Here is a 12,354-nt window from a genome sequence, read left to right as displayed (position 1 = left end):
CAGCGGCAGCTCCCCTTTCTCCAGCATTCCCTCAAAGATTCCCCAGACCTGCAGTCCTTCACCACTGCATGTCCCACTTCCTCACCCTCCCTACAGGCTGCTCATTCCTCCCTCCTGCCTCAGCCTTGTCCACTTGTTCCTGCTCTCCTTCCCTTTAATTACTGTCACGCACCTGTGCGAGAGCTTGCCATGGGGGGCAGGATGGCATGGCATTGCACTGCACCGGGTCCCATGCAAGCACCCCTCACAGCCTGACACCAGCAGCAGTCTGAGAAATTCAGCCGCCAAACCGCAGAGCACACTGCAGGGTCTCCTCTCCAACAGAGGAGACACTTCTGAAGAGACGGTTGGTTTCTAAGAGGTTTGGTCAACCTCAACATACTAATGAGAACCAGTTCTCTAACACTTGCATTTTGTCCTGAAAGAGGCGATGGAAATACCTTGGGTATTCAGGTCATTTCTCCCTTGCTAAAGAAAGAAACATGCAAAACAGTTTTGTTTGTTTTAATTGATCACTGATTAAGTCATAATACATTTCAAAGCAAAATATTCTGTTCAAGGACATTGTGCCAAACATTAAATCTAGCTTTTAAACAAGGCTAATTTGACTATAGTACCTTTATATACATACAGGTATAATTTCCATTTCACTAGTAGCAAAATTACTCAATACATTGCATTTTCTGAAAGATGGCAAAAAGTATGACTTCAATATCTGTTCTGTCCTTCCACACACCCCAAACCAGAAAAATCACAGGAATAGAAAGTACAATCACAACTACAGGTAAATACAATAAGGATCTCAGAGCAAGCTACGTCCTTATCGGAGATGACAATCGCTTCTAGAAGTCTACATTGCAAATATACAGTACATTCCACTACAGAGAGTTTTGGGAGTCCTTACAATGCCTCTTAATCCCCTTTTGGTAATAAAAGCTTCTAAGACAACATGGATCCTTCATAAAAATGACTGTATTTTTGGAGCATATGTTGGAAGTTTAATGCAGTCTAAACTGCAGTCTACAATAAGCTCACCCAAACTGAGAGCAAGCAAGCACTGCAGGTTCAGTAAGATCAGCTGAGCCACCCTTTGCTCCTAGTCACTGGGCAACTGGTAGCTAGAGGTACTCTGCACCAGGGACAGACTTTCAGGGCGGAAATGATACATTCCTTCTACAGCTTTCGCAGGTCAATCACCTGCAATTTCTTGACAGAACATAAAGCACAGGCAACTGTACAAGACTAATTTACAAAGCATTCATTACATTGCAATTGTTAGACACAGCTAAGGAGCAACAAGGTTTCCACGTTTATGCAACCCCTGAAGTATTCCTGTAAGCAGCAGAGTATGCAATGGCCAACAACTACGCAAAACACATGGCCACTGCTGGGGAAACTGCAGGCTGGCCCTGGGAGGTGGGATGGTGCACGTAACGCCCAGCAGTCCCAAAGGGCAGCAGAGATTTCAGTTATACTAAAACTCTGGTTTGTGCAAAGTACTCATCTTGTGCATGCAGCTTTGAGACGTAGTCTGCATTCAGGAAGGAACTGTTAGGCTGTACTTGGCAAGACAATGCTGAAGGAGCTTTCTAGAATTAGCAAGAAAATGGAGGTAAACAAGGCATTTTGCATGAGCACTAGTTATCCTCATAGGTGCAATGCCAAGGACTTTGCCACTGTTCCAAGGAAATGTACTTCATCAGCGCTGCTGTGGCTTTACACGCTGCACATGCTGAAGGAAGCTACCACAGATTAGCAAACTAGCTGGACTTCACCCAAGTGACAATGCAGAGGAACTTTCCCTTCCAGGCTGGATGTCCAGGAATCACTGTCCACTAACAATAGAGCATAACCCCATGATTTAATACAAATATAAGTGCTTAACTCTCTTGATGTTAAGCTCAAGGAAATCTCACGAAGAACAACCAAACAAGCATGCCCAAGGTTAAAGACAACAACTGATTTCCCCACACAGTCAAAACACATCACTTCTCCATTTGGCAGGTTCTAGCCACACACACTGGTAACACCAATTCTTCTTCACTGATCTCTGTCTTAAAAGTTAAGTTGCCCAAATCTCTACATCTAACAGCAATGTAACATAAGCAACTTAATTCAGAAATAACTACTGGAAACCTGCCCTATCATTTTATAAGCCCTGCTTTATAGCAACTTCTGCAAACAAAAGCCAAGCACTTGGTACTGCCACTTGCCAATAGCCAGTCAGCAGCACTTCTAAAAGAGCTGGAAAAGCTGGCTACAAACCAGGTTCCTGCTACTGGTCTAGACCTGGTTTTAGCAGAGGTAGGTAGGAGTAGGTCAATGAAAAGAGAATTAGAAAACAACATTTGAGATGTAGGTTAGAATCTGGATGTTCTTCCCTACTCTTCGCTTAATCTACATTGCATTGTTTTTATTTGCTCTTGCCATAACCGTGTCAGGCTACTCACTTTTAAGAACTGGATCCTGGTAGGCTGCAAAGAAGGCATGGTATTAGTCAGTCGTCATTAGCAGCCAAATGAACTACAAGCATGAGCCAAAAGGCACAGCGATTTGCTGCAAGAGTCAAGGAGTTGCTTCACTATAGAACTTCAAGTGCTACATGCCAAGCCTAGTAGATACACCAACCTACTGGCAACACTTGGTCAGCTCAACCTCAGGCTTTACAGTCAGCAGAAGCAGATATAAAGTCTAACTTGCAGGACATGATTTCATCTTAACATTTCAAAATTTAACTGTGCAATGAATAATAAGCATGAATGGAAAATACACATTTTAAGCCCAGAGAGAATTAACAGTATCTAATAAAGTCTCAGCTTAATCAATTTTTCTGTAGCCTATTCTAAAAGCTTTTCAGCTTGTGGACATTAAGAATACAGCTACAGTGAAATGCGTGTAATAGTTTGCGTACAGTCCTATCACATACAGCAGACAACCAATTAACAGTGAAGTACAGAGCATAAGAAAGGTTGAAAACCCCTCATTTCCAGTTTTTTTTTTACCACTTTTATTACTGTTTTAAGATTAATTAATACAGAACTTCTGGACTTTTCCTTCCAAATGACCCTCTCCTTTAAAAGCAACATTAAGACTCAATATATGTTTTTATAAAATTTACCTTAACTTCTCTCTTCCCAGATTCCTATAACTAAAAGATTTAATATTTAAGCCTTACACTATGCAACACATTTAGTGGTCCTCACACTGCTTTATCTACTAAAGAAAACAAAATTTTACTTTACTGTGTTCATGTTCGTAACTTGGATTTTTAAAGTTTGGATTTCATTAGGGCCCTGTAAGCAACTTTTTGCACATTCTTATATGCAACACAGCTAAATTTAAACACAGTTAACAAAACACAGTTTAACAAACAAAACCAAAATAGCTTAATTGTCAAGATTTTAGAGTTTACCAAACTGAGCCTCCCCCAGATTCCTAGCACCAAAATTCAACTACATAGAAAGGAGCAGAACAGAGGAACCTGACAGTTCCTCTACTGAAGACCAGAGCTGATTAAGCCATAGGGTAAGTTGAGGGGTCCTGTTGACCTGCCAGAAGTTTCAGTAATTATCAAATGGCTTTTGGAAGAATCCACAGCCAAAATTCATGACTTTCCATAATTTTAAAAAGGTGGAATCAATTTCAAGAGATCTTCAGTTCCAGATTCAACGCTTGTACTCTGCTCACTTAAAAATCACATCGAAGGTTCTTCTCCACTATTAAGAAAATTTTGCAAACAAGAGTAGATAAAAACAGAGAAATGTAGACATCATCCAGAAAATGCTACCAAACACATGAAGCAGAGGAAGATATTTTCCTCCCAATTTTCAGTTTTAGTTTTTTATACACATACTTCAAGGAAAGAGCAAGTAAAAATGGGTCCCTCAAAACTAAGTTGCCAAAATTAAGTGCTGAAAGGAACATGGGTTTTTAAAGTACTCCCTCCTTACTAAAAGCAGCTCCCCTCAGAAATGCTTTATTTCTCAGCTGTATATAGGAGAGCAGTCAATCACAGTCATTATGTATTTGTGTATGTTTTTTTAAACCTATTACTAAATATCATTTGCCCTAGAACTGTAAGAAGTCATGCAGGTCTCCAACAAACCTATCCTACCAGCAGAAGCCTTTAATTTCCATGGATGCAGACTACAAATATAAAGAATTAATTAAGTGTCCCAAGTAAAAAAAAAATTAGCTCTTACTATAAATCAGACAAGAAGTTCTGTTTTTACTAAGAAATCTAATGAGATTTAAGACTGCTTCAAAGCAGTAACTGAAATACAACTACAGCTATGAATAACATATAAACTTTCTGATCCATAACTGATCCTGACTTCTATCTTAAAAAAAGAAAAATCACAGTAGCTGAATATATATGTGAATATAAACACACAAAATCTTTTACCAGAGGTTAATAGCTTACTGTGTTGGATTTGAGCTTAGAGACTATGGATTGCAACCTGCATTCACGAGTCTCTAACCCATCAGCTCTCGGGCTGGCATAACAGTGGAAAACCTCATCCAACATGCTGTTTAGATGGCATTAGAATCTCATGTTCACATGTTGCTCAGCAGCATCAGTTACCTCTGATAATGTTACAGCATCCCCTCTGAGTTAAGCATCCACAATGTATAAAATGGCAAGATCATCAAAATATCCCCTTGAATGCCCAACTGTACTGTCTGAAGAGACTGCTGCCAAAGCTTTAATACCACAACACTAATTTTCAACATTTTCAAACACGGTATGAAAATTGCATTATGTTATTACACAGAGTATAACAGTCATTGGTCATTTGCATTCATCCCAGCACTCATGAAAAACTACATTTTGAATGGGGATGAGAAAACATGGCGAGTTTTGTTAGAGTTGTGTGTCTACTCATCTTGCACTAGCCAGCGCCTGTAAGGTAGGTGAGCAGAAATGCCAACAGTCTACCAATACACCCCATGTTTTCACATGCACTGATGTCATGCATATCTCAAAAATACAGAAGTTCAGACATGCAGCAGAACATGTTAAAGCACTTTAAATGCTGTCCAGGTGATAATGAGTAATGTAATATTTACTCAGACAAATTGAAGCAGAGTTAAAATGTTTTGTGCTTACACTTCAAGTTTCAGAACAACATTATTTCTATCAGAGTATCTGAAGTCCAATGGAAGGAATGTTCCACTGAAATTGGAAGCAAAAGACATCACTTAAAGAACTAGGAAAATAAGCACTGGTCAGAGTACTGCCTTCCAAAGTTTCATAATAAATAACAAAACAGCAGGAACATGCAGACCTTAGAGTCAAGATTTGTTTCTAGATTTATGCTATGTAAAAAAAGTTAAAAATCAAGAACAGCCCTGGCTGACGTTCCCACATTTGGGGTCTTTTTGGCTAAACAACTGTTAATTTATTGTAAGGAATACAGGTATTGTCAGAAAACATTATTTACAGAATGATTATCAGATTGATTACATAAAATACAGATGAAAACATACACCTTCGGGTTTGAGATAAGCCAAGCAAATTCACTGCTGATAACTAAAGCACTTTGAATAAGGCGACAGGCACCAAACATGAAAACTCAATCACAAAACTACTGAAAGTAACTGACAAATAGGGGAAGGTAGGGGTAAAGCAAAGATCAATGAAATTGGAATGATTCATAATTAATACTAGTATACCAGAAATCATGGAGCTTCATTAAAATTCTATTTTACCATACATGAAGCTGAAAGGAAATCTTTACTTCCTGACTGTGATTTCAAGTACTGAGCAGCTGTTTTCTTAATGCATCTATGTAATGCTTTGTACTCTACATCTTACAAAATACATTACCACATTTAAGTGCATGATTAGAAATTGTGCTGAAATCATGGAAAATCACTTCATAAGTCATAGGCGCAAAGTCACAACAATGCTCAGATCCAGTTTTTGAAAGTAGTTCTGTAAAAGGTGAAGTTTTAGAAAAGGGACTTGGATCCCTGGTTTTCAAACTCTGACCATGCATCACTCAATTCCATGAAGATCATTTTGGCATACTGCTCATAAGGTTGTCCTGTAGCCTGAAAACAAACAGAACATATTAGAAGCATAAAAATATTAGGAATTATGTGACTTAGCAAATATAAAAGGGGTGAGATCTTTCCTATCTGATTCAACAATTTTAGACTGCTGTGTGAATACAATTTTGCAGGCACACAGCCATCTCCAATCTTATCCAAAGTTGGCCACAAGTATTTTAAATAAAGCCAAAGCCTTTGTTTCCTTACATTACTTCAAACTTTTAATACAATTCATAAACAACTGAAACTTAGTTAAAAACAGTTTTCCAAGCTGGTTTTTTTTCATAGTTTTAGTTAATATTAGTCAGTGATCAAATCCAGTCATTTCTGGAATTGCTTCCCAACAGACCTTGCAGTAGTGCACAAGAATAAAATTTAAGCACTATTTAAGAAGACTCTTTTCAGACAGGATTTCCTGGAGAAAAATCTCTTGCTGATGATGAATAACGTTAAGATTCAACATTAACAACACAGCACTTCCTGTGTGTTTGCCTCCATGCTGAAGCAAAGATAGTATGCTCCTGATTCCCTGCCTATTTCACATCAGCCCTGCCTCTGGGCCAACCCAACCCCTGTGGTCAGTAAAGATCCAGTCCCACCAGATGAGATAAGTCATTTTAATAGGCTCATTGCAACACAAAAGGGAGGCCCCAGAGCCCCCTCCAGTATCCTTCCCTACCTCCTGCAACTTGGCTTTTGACAGCTGCAATACTTCATAGACTCTTTTAAGGACTGCTTTAACTGAAAGTGGCAGAAAAGAAACCAAGGAAGAAGAAAATGCCTCAGAAGGACATGTGTTCTGACAGTTGATGCATTAAGGAGCTTACAGAAAGCACCAAGAAACCAGCACAAAGGTGAAGGAAACCACATGGCCAAGAACAGCAAAGGACAGGGGCAAGTAAAAGAACGAACAATGTCTTGTTTCTCTGTCACGGATCCCATAGGACTTAGAGTACTGCTGACTGAACCATCAGTGAAGGCAAGCCTGAAAATTCAAACCAAGTATATCCAATGCTTGTCTTTATATCTAACACAGCCTAGAGCAATGACTCGGAACAAGAAGCCACCTTCATACACTGGGAGACTAACAAACAGCAACAGAATGCATTAAATATTTTAAAAAGACAACTAGAATGTCATATTCATCAAGTATTTTTCAACAGCTAGTTTGTTTAGTAAAGTTTACTTCTGTTTCCTATTAAGGTTGGTTCAGCGGGTTTTCCCCCACCAGTTTTGCTGCAGCAGCCTCTGAGTCTTCACATACTGGTGAATAGTCCTAAGAGACCTAAAGAATCAGCTGGTAGAAATAAAGCTGATTTCACTAATCATTAAGCATTAAACCTGCCAGAAGTCAGTCAGAAACCAGCATACTGGTGCATGACCTCGGTGTTCAGCCTTCATGAGATCTTTCATTTGTTGAAATTTATCTGGTGAATTCTTTGCTGGGTCAGGATGACAAGAAAGATCCTATACTACCTGAATGCAGTAGGACACCAAATTCAGAAGACAATGGAAGCAAAGTGAAGAGCATCTAGGGTGCTGATCAAGAAGCAAGGCTGCAGCGTATGTTGGTCAGTAGTATGGTATGGTAAAAGCAGTTTGTATTCCTTCTAAAGGAAAGATCAGAGGAACACACTCACCTTATCTGGATGAACTACAAGAACTGCTTTCCTGTAGTACTTCTTCACTTGTTCAGGAGTTACTAGATCTGCCATGCTGACTGGTTTCCACTTATTTTCCCCTTCCCAAAGCACTGTATGAAGAGTGGATATTAATGCTCTGATATTTCTCTCCTTTCCTTCAATCCATTCAAGAATCTGGGGAAAACAGAGTGTATAGTCTGAGAATGCTTAATGCTGCATTCAGTTCTATCTACAGACAAACTTTCACTCTGTACAAGATGACAAGATTAAGACCCAAGTACTGTTGCCTTGCTGTTCTCACCCCCCGAAGTCCAGCTGTCTTAATACACTCTTCTTTCTGGCACCCAGATCATTAGCCACCCAAAAGTAATACTTTGCATCTGCCACTAGGGACTAGCTCATTGTTATTAGTTTATTGCAGAAATCCAGTCACTGCAAGAGAAATTACTGAGATAGTTACCTATTACAAAACCCTGTATAACAACAAGAGAATTGACAGGAATAATTAAAAACATCTGTTACAATTAACATTAACTCCCTGTCAGGGCACAGCACTAATCTACTAAAATTCTTGATTCATACAAAAGTTTCAGGTCACATGTATTAATAGTTAGTATTTTTATTTACTTAATCAACCTGCAGGCATGCACATACTGAAGTGTTCTTTCAGATATCCCCATGAAAGTTCATTAGAATAACTGGCCATTTCATAGACTTTAACAGCAATATTCAAGCCACTGTGATATAGCGATACACTGTCTTCATTAAACACTACGTTATGTAGTACAACAATCTGCCCTCTGTCAGCAGCAAGTATGGTAAACAAAAATCTGTATTTATTTCCATTTACAGTGATTTGTGTTAAAAGCTACCCATGTGAGCTATGCACACTCTTCAGGTAAGACACACTATGAAAAATAGTTCCACAGCATCCTGATGAAGTTCTTCTATAAACTTTTCTAAAGCACCATAAGACTACAAAACTGAAAGCGTATTAATGTGATGTTATCAATGAGTAATACATCAAAAAATCTGAAGAGCTGATCAGGTAACACTCCACAGACTAGTTCTATAGCCCATCTCCAGAACTGCATCTTTTAGTAATTCCTTAGGACAGCAGTAGCACTTGTTAACCAGTACATGCAAGTAAGTAGTCACCCTGAAGACAGCTATTCTCTCCTGCCTGTTTTTTAAATTGTAGTTTTGTATTATCAGCCAAATCCATCTTTTGGGAACAATAGAGATAAAGAACAGTTCTGGCTTCAAGAAATGGACTCCGACAATAAAACAGGTTCTTAAATTCCCCAAGCTTACCTGAAACAAACAGGAACTTGTGTTCCATCCATGCACTTTTTGTGCTACTGTCACTGCTGCTTCATTGCCAACTGATTCTTGTTCATGCTAATTAACTTCTACAGTCATATGATTTAAAGACAGATAAAATGTCATTCTGCTTTATCAGTTTGTTCTGTTAGTCATTGTATCCTTCTGCTTTTATCAGCGGTTCTAAGCATAAGCTGATTCACACTTAAAATCACTGTTAAACAAACCTTGAGTTTCAAGGGGTCCATATCCTTAGACATTTCTTGTTTTCTCATCTCAGCAATGGTCTTTGGTCCCTTTTTATCAGATTTAGCTGAAAACCCTTGATTAGATAAAAGATCCTCAAAGTCATTTTCTGAAACTTTTGGCTTTTGACCTAGGAAAGGAGAAAAACATCAAGTGAAAGATTACATAGGAGAATACATTAATGGGGGAAATACATTGCAATTAGACTACACCTGCATAACACTTCTCACTACCATGATAAATATTCTTCAGTGGCTTGATAAACTCCACAAGACTAACAGAAGGACATGAATAAAAAGGATCACTGACAAGGTTTCAGTCCAGCAGAAAGATAACTTCATGTGCATACATGTGACTAAATAATTGCATGTCCTCTTTTTTAAAAAAATAGAGGAGATTCAAGGGAGTACACATCTACCTATTCATGATTTTGGAAATGGTTCCATTTTTCCACTATAACATAATTCTAACTGCTGTGCAGCAGTTTTTCAAGTGACCATATACTCAGTACCCTAGTCAAACATACGTAGTCAACATTTATGTTGAAATTTATGCAGAATAATGAAGGAATAAATGATCAACATGAACAGTCATCCTAGAACCAACAAATTCTAGAGAACTGTAGAATAACTGAATTCTGAAGAGGCCTCTGGATGTCATCTAGTCCAAATTCCACTCAAAACAGGGACAACTAGATAAATTTCTCAGGCCTTTGTCCCATTGAGGTCCACCTGTTTTCAAGGATGTGGAAATATAACATCCTTTGCTCCACCTCAGCATTTCATCATGCTAATTTGAATTTTTTTCCTCTTTTCTCCAATCAGACTTCCCTGGGGTGCAGCTTATGCCCGCTGCCTCTCTATCGTGCCACTTCATTCCAGATACAGATCAACAGAATCATTTCAACTTACAGAAGTACCCACTGTTCACTTATATGTGAGTGAAAGGGAGGTATAATCCTAATACCAATACACCAGAAAAATAGATTTTTCCATGAAGGTTAATGTAGAAGAGGCCACGTCCATCCCTATATCTCTAGGTTTGCCTATTCAGGTGGAACATCTTAAGGGACTGGTTCCAAGTTTAACCTCAATCTTTTGTAAGACTAGCTAGTATTTTTCAGCTAGGAAAAATGTTGCATCCTTTTACCTGTGTATCACAAGTGGACTAGCATCAAGCAACATTATCAACATGGACAGATCAAATTTACCTTTCTAACCCAGATACAAAACTAGTACCCATGTAGGTGAGTAAATATAGCCTCGAGACTTTATGCCCAAACTGGCAAATATCTGGGCCATGGTCAGCTTGTCACTGTGATATTCTCGTGTAGCTTTGCAAAAGCAGGACAGCAGATTTGCCAAGCTCTTCTCAGATTTCTACTAGTTACAACCTAAGTGTAAATAAAAAGATGGAAGATACAAGAGTTCCTGCAGCTAACAGCGCATCTGCTTAACATCATACAGGCCACTAAGTAATGCCTTCAGAAAATTTACCAAAGCTTGGGGTTCTGACTCCTCTTTCTTCTCGTCCTCCAATAACACTGAAGTTTCCTGTGTAATTTGGTTTAGCTGCTGTGCTGGATTTAGCCTGGGACTGCCATGAAGTACTTTGTGGTTTTGTGGATTTCTGCCACTGATTTCCTGACTTCTGAGATGGAGCAGTCTTCTGACCAAAGCCGCTACTCGAGACTCCACCACTGGAGGAACCTAAGAATAAATATGGAATTAGTTGTTCAGGTCAGTATCTGTCACCTGTTTAATACAAGTAAGACAGTTTGGTCTTGACATCTAACCACACGGGTTAGTGATACCACTATACAAGAGGAAGTGTTATCAGAAGAGTGTGTGTAAAATGAAGTTAAGAGTCTCATTAACAAGTAACTTGGATGGCAGGAGCTAGAGCCATTACTGGAAGTCTTCCAGCCTCTTAGAACTCAAGTTCTCAACTGTCAGTTTTAGCAGAAGCATTCACTCTTGTTTGACTGGCCAGGCATGGGTGCCAGAAAAAAATTTAGTAGTGGCAGTAGATCTGCCTTCCAACTCATTACACTTCAACGTCTGTTAATATGCAGAGGACACTGAAAAACTCATTATATGATCAAGAAAGCATAATATATCAAGAATATTTTCAAATGAGTGCTTTCAAAGTCTCTAGTGATTTCTTGCACTACTGTTTAAGAAAGATGAGAGTATTATTGCACAGCAGCATTAGCAGGAAATGTTGCTCACGGGTAAAAAAGCACTGAAGCCTGCAGAAGATACTGTTGTCATCACCCTGGTGTGATCTATAGGCCTCTGTCAACACAATATTGACTCAATTTTTAGTATCCCATTTCCCTTCATTAAACCAGTATAAATAACACTGCTTAGCAGCTTCACCTGCTACTCAGTTTGGGAAGAATGCACAAGGCCTTTTCTCCACTCTACAATACTCGCTGTAAAGAAATTGAGCACAATAAAGCTCCCACCTTTTAAATTCATTATTCAGCTTTTTGTCTCACTGATGAGAATAAACCTGAGATTTTTTTATTCTAAACCAAGCCACCATTAAATTGCCCTTAACTGACTTCCTTTGGAAAGATCCTTAGCAACTCAGTTCCCTCGACAAGTTGCATATACCGGGCGTACACTCATCACAGGGGAAAAAATAGCATGACAACTGAATTTAGATACATCAAAACTTTTTGGAAGAGAAATATTTTATACCTCACTTATGGCATCTTAAAACAAATTAAGACCTCTTCATGTTGAAGAATGCCCTAAAAATGACCAAATACAATTCAAAACTAGTGGTCAAATAAGGTTACAGCCCTGAAGCCAGCTAGGAAGTATTAATACGAAGGAAATACTGACACTTCAAAATCAGAAATTGTTGCAATACAACACCTGATAAAATCTAGGATTGCAGTGTTTTTTCATGAAAGCACCCAACAGCATAGTCAATTCAGTCTTCAGTCACTTCTAACGTGAAATTTACAGAAAAAATTCCTGTTACTAGTCAGAGTATTTGAACTCACACACTGAAAAATAATCTCATTTTACTACTCTTTCAAAGCATTCTACATTCATTATTTCAGTCTTCA

General features: G+C 38.6%; 1 protein-coding gene across 1 annotated transcript in view; it reads right to left on the bottom strand.

The window, feature by feature from the left end:
- Positions 1-508: 508 nt before the first annotated feature.
- The window catches only part of GAK (cyclin G associated kinase), a 79,755-nt gene continuing 67,909 nt past the window's right edge, over positions 509-12,354 (bottom strand). Inside the window, exons 26-29 of the mRNA XM_035892386.1 lie at positions 10,766-10,978; positions 9,251-9,399; positions 7,698-7,874; positions 509-6,057 (exon numbers count right to left, since the gene is read on the bottom strand). Of these exons, the coding sequence (XP_035748279.1) occupies positions 5,956-6,057; positions 7,698-7,874; positions 9,251-9,399; positions 10,766-10,978 (641 nt within the window). The 3' untranslated portion in view covers positions 509-5,955. The remainder of the gene's footprint in view (positions 6,058-7,697; positions 7,875-9,250; positions 9,400-10,765; positions 10,979-12,354) is intronic.

This window comes from Egretta garzetta, unplaced genomic scaffold (genome assembly GCF_000687185.1).
Source record: "Egretta garzetta isolate BGI_Z169 unplaced genomic scaffold, ASM68718v1 scaffold604, whole genome shotgun sequence".
Lineage (NCBI taxonomy): Eukaryota > Metazoa > Chordata > Aves > Pelecaniformes > Ardeidae > Egretta > Egretta garzetta.
Note: the sequence above shows the minus strand (reverse complement) of the source record. Positions and strands in the feature narration are given on the sequence as shown.